This window comes from Trifolium pratense, linkage group LG7, assembly GCF_020283565.1.
Source record: "Trifolium pratense cultivar HEN17-A07 linkage group LG7, ARS_RC_1.1, whole genome shotgun sequence".
NCBI lineage: Eukaryota > Viridiplantae > Streptophyta > Magnoliopsida > Fabales > Fabaceae > Trifolium > Trifolium pratense.
Window position 1 is genome coordinate 4656232 of NC_060065.1, and position 16256 is coordinate 4672487.

At 39.7% G+C, this 16256-nt stretch overlaps 5 protein-coding genes across 6 annotated transcripts in view; 3 read left to right on the forward strand and 2 right to left on the reverse strand.

Moving 5' to 3' along the window:
* The window catches only part of LOC123893535 (zinc finger MYM-type protein 1-like), a 26833-nt gene extending 26122 nt beyond the window's left edge, over window positions 1-711 (reverse strand). The window contains exon 1 of the mRNA XM_045943254.1: window positions 575-711. The gene's annotated coding sequence lies outside the window, so the exon portion shown is untranslated. The remainder of the gene's footprint in view (window positions 1-574) is intronic.
* LOC123893540 (syntaxin-32-like) overlaps window positions 1-16223 on the forward strand; it is a 23201-nt gene extending 6978 nt beyond the window's left edge. Inside the window, exon 4 of one of the 2 annotated variants that reach the window (XM_045943259.1) lies at window positions 14612-14928. In XM_045943259.1, coding sequence (XP_045799215.1) covers window positions 14612-14717 — 106 coding nt within the window. In that variant the 3' untranslated portion in view covers window positions 14718-14928. Of the gene's footprint in view, window positions 1-14611; window positions 14929-16198 lie in introns of those variants that run through there. The other variant, XM_045943265.1, reaches the window with a different exon arrangement.
* Window positions 3142-8544, forward strand: LOC123893537 (protein MAIN-LIKE 1-like). The gene is made up of 4 exons (XM_045943256.1): window positions 3142-3260; window positions 6052-6587; window positions 6666-7388; window positions 7485-8544. The coding sequence occupies exons 2-4, from the start codon at window positions 6057-6059 to the stop codon at window positions 8271-8273; spliced, it is 2043 nt and encodes a 680-aa protein (XP_045799212.1). The 5' UTR covers window positions 3142-3260; window positions 6052-6056; the 3' UTR covers window positions 8274-8544.
* Window positions 3485-5009, forward strand: LOC123893543 (protein MAIN-LIKE 2-like). Its single transcript, XM_045943269.1, has 2 exons — window positions 3485-4070; window positions 4161-5009. The coding sequence occupies exons 1-2, from the start codon at window positions 3648-3650 to the stop codon at window positions 4374-4376; spliced, it is 639 nt and encodes a 212-aa protein (XP_045799225.1). The 5' UTR covers window positions 3485-3647; the 3' UTR covers window positions 4377-5009.
* On the reverse strand, window positions 10719-14530 carry LOC123893534 (PKS-NRPS hybrid synthetase cheA-like). Its single transcript, XM_045943253.1, has 3 exons — window positions 14169-14530; window positions 12021-13840; window positions 10719-11918 (listed from the first exon to the last, which is right to left on the reverse strand). Exons 1-3 carry the CDS (start codon window positions 14200-14202, stop codon window positions 10884-10886), a joined length of 2889 nt encoding a protein of 962 aa, XP_045799209.1. The 5' UTR covers window positions 14203-14530; the 3' UTR covers window positions 10719-10883.
* Window positions 16224-16256: the final 33 nt, after the last annotated feature.

Here is a 16256-nt window from a genome sequence, read left to right on the forward strand (position 1 = left end):
TTTCTATGTTTCCCATCTATCTTGGAATACAAAACAAATTTTTCTCTCTATTCCAATCTGCTCCCTTTTCTCGTGTTTTCTAAACACATAACACATATTTTATGTTCTTCTTGTTCTGATGAGGCAAAAAATGGAAAAGGAAGGGAAAATATTGAACCAGTTCCCAAAACCGGGACGGTTCATAGTTTTTCCCACCGAATCTGGTGGGTCTTTTTCGGTTATTTGTTCAGTTCTGCAGACAGGTGGTTTTTTACTATTGTCCGGACCGGTAGTATGTCCGAATTTTAAAACATTGCTTTAACCTACTTTGACCTAATTTTATCTTCTTCAACCTGGAAGGCCGCATCTGAGAAGAAGACGCGCGGTAGAAACAAGAAAACAAAAGATCTGTGGACGAAAATAATAAGATCCCCTTAAGTGAAGGGTTTAGTTTTATCAAAAGTCTAAGTAAGCAAAATCAATTGAAAGGACATCATACCCAAATAAAGCATATTCCAGTCCTATAATAGATCTTAATCAACAAATTATTAGGTTTATGAGAGATAAATAACAAAAAGGATAAGGAAGGAAATACCAAAAGAAGAGATAAGATGGCTGGAAGAACAATTTAGTTCCTCTGCTGTCCGGCACAGTCGTTCGGTTTCTCTCCAACTTTGCGCCGTTCGGTTTCTCTATCTCTATCTCATTCTGTAACCACCATCACATCTTTACCCATTTATAGGGGTGGACAATGGGTTGGGCTGGGTCGGTGCGGGCCCAAAAGCTCCACCCAACCCAAACCAAAAATTGCTCTTTAGGCCCCCATACATTGCTCTCAGACCCCCAAACTGACAAAATTGCCCCTGAGGTCATTTCGTGAGTTAGGATCCAAAACTAATTTATCTGATTCTGAAGTTGGTTCCCTTCCAAATCTCACTAAGGCTATGTTTGGATTTGTGGTACATGATGGAATGGAATAGAGTGGAGTGGTAAATAACTAGATTCAATTGTTTGGATATGTTAAAAATGGATGGAATGTAATGGAATATGATGGAATCCATTCCATCACATACCATCCAAACCTCCAATTTTCATTTCATCCAATTTGGGGTGTATGCTATGGAATGAACTTCATAATTAAAATATTATTCATGTCATGTTAAAAATACCCAAACAGTGGAATGGAATATCTGTTCCTTTCCATTCCGTTCCGCTCCATTCCATTTTATTTCATTCCGCTCCATTCCATTCTGTTCCGTCAATCCAAACAGAGCCTAAATTCAACACACTTCCAAATCTTTCCAAACAGAGACCAAACCCTTAAAGATTCATCAAGGATAATCACAATTGACAAACATGGAAATCTTGAAAATGTTGAACAATCAAAAGGGCGTACGTATCATCATTTGGAAACAAATATTTCTACTTCAACAAATTCAACAGCTCAACTTGATAATTTGGAAAACTTGATATTGAGAGACATCAATATGTGAACCTAAAAAGAATTGGTTTTGTTTGCAAGCAATGGGGTTTCAGAGAATTGCAGCTTCATGAAGCAAAATGAAAGCGAATTTGTTTCAGGAAGTAAAATGAAACCAAGCAAATTCAAGAAGCAAAGTTCGGAAGCTAGATTCTTAACTCGCATAGATTCATATCGTAATTTCCGAAATCTTGTTTTATATGACAGATTTGTTTCCGAAATTACGACAGATTGAATCTAGTATGAAGCTTTGTGTGAGGGGAATTGGGCTAGATTTATGCACCATTGAAGTTTCAAGGAGGTTAAAAAAAAAATTGGAAGGTGGGGTGTGAATGTGGAGCACGGGATGATGATGGTGGTTGCTTGTGATATTTGTGAGGTATGGCAAGATGTTGTAGAATAGATGATTCTCATATAGTTCCATTATTGTTTGTTTACTCTAGTTCTAGATGTTGTGTTTCACTTGTGCCACCAAGAATTGAATCTAATAGATATGGTATTGTGGATTGTGGATTGTGGATTGTTCTGGATGTTCTTTAATCTGTTCTGTAATCTTTAATGAAGTTTTCTCTCCCGACCCCCCCCATTTCTTTTATACCCCCCGAATTTCCGTTTTTACCCTTGGGGGGTACTGCGGTTTATAAAAACCGAAGTCTTTTGACATCTTGAAACATTTCGGTAAATGCGAACCGAACGTGGTGTTGACATCGTTCGGTATCCACGAACCGAATGTAGGGTTGCTTCGGTGGATATTAACCGAAGTTTTGATTCGGTTGATATTAACCGAAGTTGTCTTACATATGAACAATTTCAGTAAGTTCGTTTTATTTTGAAAAACAAACCACAAAACTCCTCTCTTCCTTTCTTCTACACATTTGCGGCCAACTTCAACATCCAACTTCAAATCACATTTCATCAAGTAAGTTTCTTTCCTTTATTTGTCATTCTATGCATTCCTCATTACCATGACATTTCAAATTCATTTTTTGTTCTTCCGTATAAAAATTCCAAAATTTCAATATCTGATTATTGAGTTAAATTGTTGATTATGTTGTTTGAATCGTTGATTATTGGTTAGTTGTTAGATTGGTTACATACTAGCATGAATGAATGTTGCTAATTGAGTTAAATGTGAATATGAAGCTAATTGAGTTATAGTGTACTCTAAGTGTTTGTCAAAATGTACGAGTGAATATGAATGCATGTTTCCATTTGAATTATGTTTCCATTGTTGCAAGAATCATGTGTTCGATTGAATTATAAGTATTGTATTGACTGTGAATTTATTTATCTATGTATAGATATGGAAGAAAATCTACCTAGGGGTAGGCATGGAAAGGCAATCAATGCACATGCTTCCGCTCGTAGAGAGCTTGCTGCAAATCATCCGTCCAAACGAGGTCGTCGCAAAGGACCAACTCCGGGGCAAGGTACACATGATGCCGAGGCGGGTGGGTCGCATACACGTGGACGGACACGTCTAGGACAATCATTGGTGGTGCAAGATGAATTTGATGCCGACCAATTTTTAAATGCGTGTTTTGATTATGATGATCTTGGATCACCACAAGTCTCACCACAAGTCTCACCGCAACACTCACCGCAAGATGAACCGCAAGACCCACCGCAACAACCACCTCGACAACAACGGCGCAAACCAGTACGCCGAAAACCACCAAAGTGTTCACGTAATGATGATGAAGTAGGTTTTGGAGGAGGACCGACGGATTTGTCCTTGTTAACGGAGTACGATAAGCATATGGCTATTCCGATATGGTATGCAGACCCAAATGACAAAGAGGTAAACCAATTTAAAATACGACGATTATTTTATTAAAAATGTTGTGATTACGTTAGCTCGATAATTTTTTGTGTTATTTGAATTTTTCAGATTTTAGCGGTAAATTTACGTTGCATCGCCAGCGGAAAAAAAGTTATTAATATACAAAAACCGTCCCGCCGCACGGACAGATGGTTTTGGGATGTGGTTGAAGCATCGGGTTTGGAGCCGCTTACCCGGACTAATTTTAGCGTGCTTGACTACGGGCTCCTCTGGGCATTTGTTGAAAGATGGCATACGGAGACGAGTTCATTCCACATTCCATTGGGTGAGCTGGCCATCACATTGGACGATGTCCAGTGTCTGTTGCATATTCCGATCGAGGGAAAGTTTCTGAACCATGGCAAAATGTCAAGGGATGAAGCGGCTGACATGGTTAATTCATTTCTAGGAGTTGATCGGAATGTTGTTATGGGTCATTTTGCCAAAATGAACGGGCTCCATCTGAAGCATTCTGACGTGGAGGATATCTATAGTGTTAACCACGGATTAGCTGATAAAGCTGTTGCTGAAGGTAAGTCGGCGCATGAGATTAAGCTGTATAGGGACAGGTCCATACGGGCTTTCTTGCTATTTTTGGTCTGTTGTACCATATTTAGCAACAAAAGCAGTTACTACGTGGACGTAGTATACCTGCAGTATTTTCAGGATTTGTCGGCTGTCCGTGAATGGAATTGGGGTGCTGCTGCTCTGGTTCATTTGCAACATTATCTGGATGATGCGTGTTTGGTGACAGTGAATCAGATGGCTGGGTACATGTCTTTGCTTCAGGTAACATAAACGTGCGCTTACGAAAATTATTCAACATGTATGATATGTAATGTCCGTCAATATAATGAAACTTGTTTGTCATGCTTTCAGGGCTGGATAATTTCTCATTTTCCGGGACTTAGCGTGTGGGCGCAGGATCCTATCTATTCTGAGGGCATGCCTCGAAATGCAAAGTTTGTTCCCGGAGCTGGACATAGGGAACCAAGTAGCTATAGAAACAGTTTGGATAATATTCAGACGTACGACTGCGTATTCAGTCCATATGATGATCACCGACACGTCCGCCCTTTGATAAATTCATGCTGATTTTCTGGATGGTTGAGATGTGGTAATTTGAAAGCAAAGCATTTGCCTGAACGCGTGCTTAGACAATTTAAACATGTCCAAGGCATTCCTAGAAAACCGGATTTGTCTGCGACTCCGGGGATGAGCCTATGTGAGATTGATCGTGTTTTTATGGAGGAGTTGGATTTGAGGATGATTGCTGAAGAGATGAGGGGTCAGGCTGTGGTTAGCGCATGGGACCATGAACCTGGATACATGACATGGTTTTACAAAGTGTCGCATCCAGTTATGCGACCCGTACAAGCTCCGGCGTCACCACCAAGGCCACCTAACTTAGAGGTGTTGATAGAGGCCGCGGAAGCAAGGAATGACCCTAACATGCTTCAGGTATGCCGTGGTGTTAGGGATGAGGTGGAGAGGTCACTTCGCGAAGGTGAGGCGGTGGAAGGAACTCCTGTTCATGGTACTTTGCGGAGGATTTTGAATTTGCTTAACCCTGTTTTGACGTGTCGGCGACTTAAGCGGGGTAGAGGGAGACGGTACAACACTCGAGAGTAGGCTTAGCTAATATTGTAACTCAGTTGTTGTTTAATGTAATTTTATTATTTGAATTTGTCGAATTTGGATGTAGTCTGATTCAAACAATTTGGTGTATTTGACTACGTTTAATTACCCGTTACCTTTTTTAAATTTCCGTTAACGTGATGTGTCTAATACTCAGCTATGTTATGATAGTTTATGATGTTACATAAACGTGCAAGACCCAAAAATAAAAAAAAGATAATTTTGCAATTCATTTCGGTATCCAGTTACCGATATCTGGGTATATTTCGGTATATGGTAACCGAATATCATTTCGGTAGATGTATGCCGAAACAACCTAATTCCAGTGAACCGAAGAAAATTTCGGTATCCAGGTACCGATATATGGTAACCTTTCGGTACCTGATAACCGAATATACATTTCGGTAAATGTATGCCGATTAGATCATATTCAAATGAACGAAACAAAATTTCGGTATCCACGTACCGATATCTGGGTACATTTCGGTACCTTGTAACCGAAATAACTTTCGGTTTATTTATGCCGAATACGTCCTGTCCAGTGAACCAATGAAAATTCCGGGGACTAATTACCGAAATCTGGGTGAGATTCGGTACACAACTGCCGAAAACGCTATAGTTCGGTTCGCATGTACCGAAATTAACTAATATATTTACAAAAACTTTAAACGTTCACCATTTGCGCCAAAACGGTTTGCAACAGAGGCTAGGGCGATTTTGGAGGTTTCAATCGCAAATTTAAGGTTTCACCAGTAGAACGACAATTTCTCTCTTCTAAACATTCAATTTCTCCCTGATAATCACCAAGCTCATCTCTACAAGTAAGTTTTCAAACTCAACTCTCTCATTTTCTTGCTTTTTTTTTTATTTTTTTATTTTGATTTGTTAATGCTCGTGATTATTGTTTTGATTCCACTAAATTTGGGGTTGTATTTTAATTTAGGGTATATGATTGGACTTGTATAGGGTAATTTATTTTAGGGCATATGAATTGGATTTGTATTCTTGTTTATGTGCACCAAGTGTTTGACAAAATGCTTGTATGAGTATTGATTTATGTATAAAAATTGTTTGAATGAGTAACCGATGAATATTGATTTCGTAGATACTTATGGTGACTGTTTTCTTGTAGGAATCATGACGGACGACAAAGTTGGCCGAACAAGACGTGGCGGTGCAAGCAAAGCACATAGCTCTGCACGTAGACAGGCTGCGGTCAATGTAGATAAAATTCCAAGTCGAGCTAAAGGGAAAGCAGTTTCAACCACGATGGATGAGCCTCGACCGGAGGATGCAGAATCGCAAGACGAGAATGAAGACGTGGAAGAAAATATTTCTGAAGAAGGGGAAGAGGAAGGGGAGGAAGGGGAGGAAGGAGTGGATGACGAAGCGGAGGAAGCGGATGAGGAAGCGGATGAAGAGGGGGATGATGATGGGGAAGAAGAAGTTGATGAGGAAGCGGAAGAGGAAATGGAGGAGGAAGAGGAGGCTGAACAACCACCACCAGAACCTAAAAAACCACGGAAAAAGGTTACGCGAGTAACACAAGGAAGGAACCCACCACGAGTAAAACCACCACCAGTTACATGTTATGATGGTGGTCCGTCTGACTTGTCTTTGTTGCCGGGATTTGGAAAACATGTTGCTGTACCGTTGTGGAAAGGAGAGGTAAGTTACGATTCATATAACACTATTTATTTTCGATGTCGATTGTTATGAAGTGTAATGAAGTGTAATGTTTTGCAGCTCCAATCCCGGTATTTGAGGGTAATGAACAACGGGAAAAAAATCAACAATTTCAAGATATGTCCGAAAGAGTACTCGTGGTTTTGGAATGTCGTTAATGCGTCCGGACTCGAAACTCTGCGGCGGACAAATTACAATCACACCGATTGGGGTCTGTTGACGGCATTTGCAGAGCGATGGCATCCTGAGACCGGAACTTTCCATCTTCCTATTGGTGAGATGACTATAACCTTGGACGACGTGTCCTCATTGCTTCATATTCCGATTACCGGAAAAATGCTCGACCACAACGGAACGTCATGTACAAAGGAAGATGGTGAAGAGATGTGCGTAGAGTATCTGAACTTCCCTATTAGTAAGTGCAAGAAAGAGTTTCAAAAAATGAAAGGAGCACATATAGGGTTTAAGGCGTTGAAGGATTTGTATCTCGATAATTTGAAGGATGCCTTGAAAGCTGAAAGGTTAAAGAAGCCTGCTGAAGATGTGGAATTCCTCAGGGAATGCACCATTAGATGCTATTTGCTCTACTTGATCGGTGCAACCATTTTCACCAACAAAAGTATGCAGTACGTGGACGTCATTTTTCTTACCTACTTGCGAGACCTCAGTTTAGTTAACACGTGGAATTGGGGTGCTTCTGGGCTGGCATATCTGTACAACTACTTGGATGCTGCAAGCCGCCCGAGATGTGGAAATCATGGTGGTTATAACTGTCTATTTCAGGTATACATACAAACTCAAAATGCGTTTTGCCTTTTAACTGAATGTCGGTTGTTATAATTAAATATTTTGCTTACCCATATCATGTGTTTTCAATAGGCCTGGATTATGGCGCATTTCAAAACTTTTGGTGGACGTTTTGTTGATGAGAGATACACCCACGACAATCCCTATGCGGCAAGATTTTTGCCTTTAAAAGGACCAAAATTTCCAGGGCAGCATAGGTCCGCATTGGATACAATGCGCATGGATGAAGTGGTGTTTTGCCCATATGAGGAGCACCGGCAAACCAGACCCTTTCAAGATATCAGTTGGTACACTGGTTGGATTATGTGTGGAAGTGCTATTATCAATCCACACTTGCCAGAACGTGTCCTCCGACAATTTGGACATGTCCAGTCTATCCCTAGGCACCCTGATGTATCTGCAAAGGCTGGTATGAATCGGTTTACGATTGCTGATGCATTTGCTTCCTACCTGACTGCCAACTATGTGACAGAGGAGATGCGAGGACCAAAAGTTGTGCGTGCATTTGATACCGTACCCGGATACATTCCATGGTTATACCGTGTTTCTCATCCGAAGATATTGCCACCGGTTGAAGCGGATCCACCAACACATGCTAGCCTTGAGGAGGACAACGTGAGTGGTGAATGCGACGTGTCTGAAGTGACTAAGAAGGTTCGAGCGGATTTGAGGAAAGCGCTCGATGGTCAACTCAATTTGGCCGATGCTTTGGTGGTTATTGAAAAAGCCTACACTGATTTGGAGCCTGTAGATGCATATTTGGTGCGACGGAAGAGGAAAAGAGACTCGGGTGAAGGAACAAAGAAGAGGAAGAAGAAGAAGAAGACAACAACGGAAGATGCCGGAACAAGCAGCTTGTAGTTTTTTATTTTTTGTTTTCGCTATGTTTTATTTTTTTTTAAATCCTGCCGTGTACAATGGAACAACTTGTCCGTATAATTTCGTTTTGCTTGGGATGTATGAACATGGATTTATATTGAATGCGGTTTCCATTTAATTTGTTTTTTTATTGGATTTGGATTGGATTGTATGAATTTCATTTGAAATACGATTATATCCGAACAGGTGATTTCGCGTGGATATGATCCCACGGGTGATACATAGTTTAAAGTCATTTGTTGGGAAAAGATATATTTCGGTAAAACTTTGCCGAAACATACTAAAACAGTGAACCAGAGAAAAATTCGGGAGGATATTACCGAAATCTGGGTAATATTCGGGTTTCAGTTACCGAAATTACTAGTTCGGTAAACTTTTGCCGAAATTACCTATTTCCAGTGACCGAGTCAAAATTCCGGTACCTAAATACCGAAATCTGGGAACACTTTGGTATGCTTTTACCGAAATAGTATTAATTATAACTTCAAGAAAATGAAACACACTTAGGCAAACTAAAAATCACAACAAAGATGAAAAGGAAAACACACTTAGGCAAATTAAATAACAAAACGATAACAACACGGTCGCATCACTTAGTTTGCCTATTTGGGTCTTCCGGCCCAACAAGACAAGCAAGGATGGCTTCAACTGATCTTGTCAGTGTCGCATCTAGCTCGATAGGTCCCGTGGAGGAGTACTGCTCGAAGATTGAAAACATAGTTTCAACATCATCGTTGTTTTCAACAGCCATACGAGTGAAAGCAACGCGTCCGTCAGAACCAATTGATGGCTTTCGATACAGGAGATTTGATACCGTTCTATTGTCGTTCGGGTTGTTGACGGTGCGATTCAGTTGGTACAGCTGCTGTTTCAGACCTTCGAACGTTTCACCGTCATTGATTCGAAACAAATGCGGTTTTCCATCGCCGAAGTAAACTGCCGCAAGAGTAGATCTCATTCGTTGTGTGAGTGAGACATCCATTTTCCCGTTATTTTTTTTCTGTCGAGTGTTGAATTCAACAAAACACGTGAATTTAAAGATGGGTTTGGTGCACATTATGGCGGTAGGTGAGCGTTAATGAGGTGGATTGGTAGTTAGCGGAGTTAGGTGGGCTTAAATGCGGTAGGTGGGTGTTGATTCGTTTGGGCGAGCGTTTAGAAAATTTAGATGGAGCATAAAAAACGTGCAACATAAAAGCATTCATTAATTAAAAGGTCAACATCAACATAACTGAAAAATCAGCGATAACGTAAACGAAAATGCAACGACAACATAACTGAGAATTCAACATGAGTAACCAAATTTCAGTTTGTAACTACTAAGGTAGCATACAAACGTGGATACTTCGGATCAACTTCTACCCCATTGAACATGTCGTTCACATCGTCATCATTTTTCAACTCCTTCCACTCGTATTTTCGCGGTTGCTCATCATATCCACCGACATTATCACTGGCCAGGTCGATTGTCGATTCGTAATACGCAATTTTTTCTATTTTGATTTGTCTGCCGTATTTGAAGCGATACATGACTTCGATCTGGCGTTTAAGAGCTTGAATAGTCGTCAAATTGTTCGACAGGTCAACGCAGAACAACTCGTCGTTACCGCGAAACTTAACTGAAAATGCATGAGATGTCGCCCTATTGTTATTAACAGACCGATTTGAAGCACTCATTTTGCGAAATTGTTCAAACGTGTTTTTCACAACTATACACATACGGCGGTTTTATACTACATTCAATCTAATTACGGCCACATAATTTCGTCGGTGTAGTTTTAACCACAACTAAATGTCGGTGTAATCTTGACCACAAAAAAAAAAAAAAATAAAAAAATAAAAATTGTCGATCCAATCTCGACCACAAAAAGTGTCGGTGTAATCTCGACCACATATTTATATGATTTTTAACAAGTTTTCAGGCATATGCTTACATCTTTTCTACCCCCCAGTTTTCTTTTATACCCCCAGTAAACAGTTGTAAATTTAAACACATTTCGGTTCGCATTCCCCGAAGTTTATGAGTTCGGTTAATATTAACCGAAGTCTACTGTCATACCCCCTTATTTCGGTACCAATCTACCGAAAATTTCAGTGGGTCACTGGAATTTGTACGGTTCGGCAGATGTTTACCGAAAGTTTAGTTCGGTAACTATTTGCCGGAATAACAACATACTTCGGTACCAATCTACCGAAAATTTCGTTTGTTCACTGTAAATAGGCGGGTTCGGCAGATATTTACCGAAATCTGGGTATATTCCGGTACCTAGTTACCGAAATATATTTTCATGACAACCAATGATATTGTAACTCACGACCTTCCATGGAATGACATCCACGCGAAATCCACTGTTAATGTTGTTCATCCAGACACATTCATATTGGAAAAATTATTCATACAATTACACAACATCAAAATTACTTCAACCAATATCATTATATTGACACAAACAATTACACAACACCAAATCACTTCAATATATTTCATTACAAAATGGATGTCATTACATCTCGATTCATATCATTACAAAATGGATGTTCTTTACATCAAAATATATAACAACGTAAAATACATTAAAATAGGCCAAATGATCAGTCAATCACCAATGGAGTTTCTCTACTGCCTGCACCAACTATTTGGATGGGGACAACGTTCTCGGTGCTCATCATCTCCTCGAACCTATGTTGCGCAGCTATGAATGAATCTTCCCAACCCAAACTTTGTTTAGCACAATATTGCTTCCACGACTTGTTTGATTTGGGTATCGGACACCCAAGTTTAAGCTTTACCAAAACATAGTGATCCGGTAACGCGCCAAGGCAAATAACCCTTGAAGACGGGTTTGGTGACGGAATGGAACGCAATGGGAAAAAAGTTTCACAAGGGCCGTTTTGAAGTATGGAGAGCTGAACAACTACTCTATCCAATATGGTGGCCACGATATGTCCCATATCCGGCAACGTGAACCATTTATCCATCGGTGCAACACTATTCCTAATACTAGTACGTTGTCTCGTCCTCGGGGGTGGGAGTAGTGCATCACAGATATATTGGTAACGCTCCTCGCAACCAAATATAGCAACATACATATCCTTATTCAATCGCAACTCCCTGCTCATGTTGCACCGTATCAGTTCAAAATCATCTTCGTTGCCTCTCTGAGCCAATGCAACGGCACGGTAACCACAATAGCCGTCGCCGTCCACGTTGATGATATCTTCAATGAAGGGATGCATGAATTTTGGCATGTGGTTAATTCCAAAAATTTGAGATGATGAGGTTAGTGGCAATGGGTTGGACACAGTGAGCGGAGCTTCAGACACCGTAGGCATAGGGTTTGATGCGGTAGGTTGTGATGATGATGGCCTTGAGTGGGATGGAATTGACGGAGACGGCTTTGACGATTGCGACGCTTGTGTCTCCGTGAAATATTCTTCAACATGCTCCCATCGAGACTTATCTCTGCTGGTGGATCTTGTTCCACGGACCACCTTTTTCTTTTTAGCCCCTTTTGATTTTACATTTGTGTTCGGAGGCTCCACATCGGTGGTTGTAGGATACGCAATCTTGCGGAGTTGATCTCGGATCTCATTTTTCATGCTTACATCAGCTGTCCTCAATCGTTCCTAAAACAAACAAAAAAAAATATGCCATTAAAAATTAAAAACCAACGCATAATGATCGTAAAATCGTAAAATAAGTGTATTATGCCTTTAATAAACACGCACCTGAATTGCTTGCCACTCTGCCGTGCACGCATAATCGTCCTCGACGTCACCACCAACTTCTTCATCTTGGAAACAAATTATCTTCCAATGTTTGTAAACCTCATCGAGTCTAATAGGCCTATTGTGGTGCAGTTTCTTGGCAATCAAACACGCACATGGCAGCCCGTAGTTAGTCCTCATCAGACAACCACACTTCATGCTATCCATACCAGTAAACTCGACTCTTTTTGATTCAGTGTGGATGTATCTCATTGCACGTCTAGAGATTTTAAACATCAAAGTCGAGTAAAGTGTTTTCTTCCGGTATGTGTGTCCATACACAGACATGTTCTGGCCAAATTCAGTTTGCACTTGGGTGAATTGATTGCCTAACATTCTGTGGATCGATTCCCAACCCTTCACCAAATCACCGAGACCGTCGGTCAAGTAACTTTTCAAAACACCGTGTGCGCTTTCGGCTCTATTTGTCGTATGGTTGCCCATGTGCATATGCTTGTCCACCCATGCACTCACGAGCTTCTCTTTGTCGGTGTCCAAAATTGTCTCTTCAACGTATCGAACAAATTTTGGCCACCTCTCACATAACTTCCTAAAAGCCATAACATTTTCAGTATACTCGGCCTCAGTAGACGAATCTAACACATCCTCGAACGCCAAACAGACTCTTTCCCTCATGTCCGCCGCCTTGACCTTTTCCCCATCCCTCACCTTGACCAGCTCGACTGCCTTGGTCCTCACATTCTTCTTAACATGGAACCGACAAACCAACGCCGCCGCTTCTGGAAACACAGCCGGAATAGCATTCATCAAAGCTAAATCTCGATCCGTCAAGATAACCTTCGGCAAATTTGTCTCACGCCTTAACAAACAACGTAGTTGTTGCAGAGCCCATATAAAGTTGTCTTCCTTTTCGTTACTGAGCCAGGCAAAAGCAACGTTGAATGTCTTCTCGGTCGAAGTGAATCCGACTATCTCAAACAGCGGCATTTTGTACTTGCTGGTTTTGTATGTGGAGTCCATCATCAGCACAGTATGAAAAGAGTTGAATAAAGTTATGGACCTCGGATGTGCAAAGAATATATCTTGAAGATGTTCTACTCCATTTTCAACAACCGTCCGATACTTGTAGTAGTACTTGTTATCATCAAGCTTCTTGCATAAGTGTTGCATCTCAGTCATGGACGCCCTCATTTTAACTCTGTACCTATGACGAGCGTTGTACACTTGCTTTGCAGAGGTCTTGTTTTCCGGATCTCTCTCCTTTAATGTGGACAATATGTTTTTTGGAGCGACCGCATTCCTTGTCATCTCGTCCATAAATTCCTTCTCTTGCGGTTTCAAACGCCCCGCCACGAGATGCCCTTCAAGCCCTTTGTCCAACTCGTGGTTATGCATACCGTTGACAACAGTCAAACGCCATAGTTTTGTTGCCTTGTTGTAATACCCACGGAGTCGGAAAGGACATTCGCATTTTCTTGTTCCGGAGGTATCGGATTTCAACTTCTTCTTGGCTGGAACATACTTCCCACTACGTTCACACTCTAACACCAATTGAGCCTTTCTCTTCTCGCCCGAATCGGATCGCCTAACTATAATTGCGAACCTTAAACTTTGCGACACGCTTCGAGCCCATTTGATCAACTCATCTCTGTCATTCTCTTCCCTATCAGTCGCAAAATGAGACGATGTGTCAATTTCTATCGGCTGCGGCACATTAGGAGGACTTCTTGGTTGACCAGCTGGAACAATGCCCGTTGCAAAAAGGCCAAGCACAACAGGTCGCCTAACTTCGACAACTTCGTTAATTTCGCCTTCCGTAACTACAGCATACGCAAATGAAAAAACAATCAATCAACCACACATAATATTTACAATCCTATTACAACACTAATTAAACACATAGGACACTATGAAGTCAATATGAAGCCAAAATAAAGCCAAGTCAATATGAAGTACAGTTTATAAGTCAATATAAAGTCAAGTCAAGCCAAGCCTAAGTCTAACGCAGAGGATCAACATTTCGGTTCGTATAAACCGAAGGTCACATAACCTGACTTCGGTTTATATTCCCCGAAGGATTACTGTCAGAAACCTTGCGAGAACAGAGTCTATGATAGCAAGAAAAAACGAATTTAAATCGGTGGTTACCTGAGTTTTGTGCTTTGGTGCGTGTTGAATCCATTAGATGATGCTTCAATCTCGATTTCAAGCCTCAAATGCGTCAAAAGTTGATCTTCTTTCCGTAAGCTTTTCAAATTCTCGTTTTGTGAATAATAAGAACTGACAGCAGAGTATTTATATATAGAAACACTTCGGTTAACATTAACCGAAGTAATTCAGCGAGTGGTTTATATAAACCGAAGTCCATGGCCTGCGGTTCGTAAAAACCGAAGTCTATGGCCTGCGGTTCGTAAAAACCGAAGTCTCTTGACAAAATTTTTTTATACCGCAAAGGGCAAAATGGGATTTTCGGGGGGTATAAAAGAAATGGGGGGGGTCGGGAGAGAAAACTTCATCTTTAATTTCACTGTGGAAAAAATTAGACCCATTTGGGATTGTGGAATCCGAAGCTAACTTATTTTGAAATGTAGGTTCCAAACTAAAATGGAGCAAATTGAAGGGTATTTTCGGATTTTAGAGGGGTTTAAAAGCAACCAAGGGGGCCTAAAGAGCAATTTTCACCCAAACCGCGGGTGAAGATATATAGCCCACTTCGACCCAATTTGAGAGTTCGGTTTAAACGGGTTCAAGTTAAACGGGTTGTGGGTTATATTGGATGCTTCATGGTTTGGTACGGGTAAAAGTGAAATCAACGGAAAATGGAAATGAGTTTGATATATCACACAAGACAAAAATGGTTGAGTAGAATAGAATAGAAGTGCTCTACCAAAAAAAAAAAAGAATAGAATAGAAGTGGTGGTAGAGATCTTGGTTACGACGGTGGTGATGGTTATAACTATTCTGGTGATGCAGTGGTTCGTTCCAAATTTCAATCTGATTGTTAGGGTTGAGCATCTTGGATAATCCAAAATAACCGTCCATAACCATTTATTATAACTGGACATTAAAACCAAATATCATAACCGGTTTTGTTCTCACAAAACCAGTTATAAAACCGGTTATGTCCATAACCACTTTTATAACCGGTTTTTGTTTTTCAAAACCGGTTTTTTGTTTAATAACTGAGTTTTTTTTTCAAAACCGGTTTTTATGTAAAATTTCCAATTTTTAAAATGGATTTTTTAATTTTCGATTCTGAAGTTTTTTTTAGGACAAAAATTATTCGATCTTTCTTTCGGAAAAATGTTTCCAATATTTTTTCGGGAAAAAAATTTTGATTTTTTTTTTCGAAAAAAAAGTTCCCGATTTTTTCGGAAAAAAATTTCCGATCTTTTTTCCGCAAAAAGTTTTGATTTCAGATAAAAACACTTTCAAAGTTTTTTCTGGAAAAAAAAGTTTTCGAACTTTTTCCGGAGAAAAGTTTTGATTTTTTTTCCGGAAAAAAGTTCCCGATTTTTCGTGGAAAAAAATTCCCGATTTTTTCAGGGGAAAAAGTTTCGATTTCAGATAAAAACAATTCCGGAGTTTTTTTTGGAAAAAAAATCTCCGATGTATTTTCGGAAAAAAGTTCTGATATTTTATTTGAAAAAAAAAATCCGATTTTTTTTTAAAAAAAGTTTCCAATTTTTTCGGGAAAAAAATTGATTTGAATTTGAACTTTAAGAAATTTGGACATAAAATTTAGTTATGGTCGTCCATTAATTGGTTATAAAACCAAAACATAATTAACCGGTTTTTAGAATTGGATTTGGTTATGGTTAATCCATGATAACCGGTTAAAATGAGCCACCCTACTGATTGTGCTGTTGTTAGGTTAGTGATATAAAAATAAAATAATAGTAATAATAATATTAATAAATTACTAGGAAAAAATAAATAAAGAAGTTTAATTATGTTTTTTTTTTCTTTTCAATTCTGTGTATAAAATACTCCCTCCGGTCTCTATAAGGATTCCATAGAAAATTCAACTACTAATTTAATCTTTATAAATGCATCTGCATTGAAGAAAAAAACGATCAAATATATCATAAAAAATTTCATACATCTTTCTCTTGTGTGATTCAAAATATTCAGTAAATAAAATACAAAAAATGTGAAGGTTTATTGATAATATGAAGGTTGTTGTGAAAGATATTAGAATGCATGAGATTGCCAGCATACCAAATAAAGGCGCTA

Bases quoted from the DNA above. Each gene is read 5' to 3' on its own strand.
- LOC123893543 (XM_045943269.1), top strand. From the start codon at position 3,648: ATGTCAAGGGATGAAGCGGCTGACATGGTTAATTCATTTCTAGGAGTT. The intron at 4,071-4,160 runs GTAACATAAACG...TCATGCTTTCAG, and splicing joins GGTACATGTCTTTGCTTCAG to GGCTGGATAATTTCTCATTT.
- LOC123893537 (XM_045943256.1), top strand. From the start codon at position 6,057: ATGACGGACGACAAAGTTGGCCGAACAAGACGTGGCGGTGCAAGCAAA. The intron at 6,588-6,665 runs GTAAGTTACGAT...AATGTTTTGCAG, and splicing joins TACCGTTGTGGAAAGGAGAG to CTCCAATCCCGGTATTTGAG. The intron at 7,389-7,484 runs GTATACATACAA...TGTTTTCAATAG, and splicing joins GTTATAACTGTCTATTTCAG to GCCTGGATTATGGCGCATTT.
- LOC123893534 (XM_045943253.1), bottom strand. From the start codon at position 14,202: ATGGATTCAACACGCACCAAAGCACAAAACTCAG. The intron at 13,841-14,168 runs GTAACCACCGAT...CGTATGCTGTAG, and splicing joins CACCAAAGCACAAAACTCAG to TTACGGAAGGCGAAATTAAC. The intron at 11,919-12,020 runs GTGCGTGTTTAT...TGTTTGTTTTAG, and splicing joins CAGAGTGGCAAGCAATTCAG to GAACGATTGAGGACAGCTGA.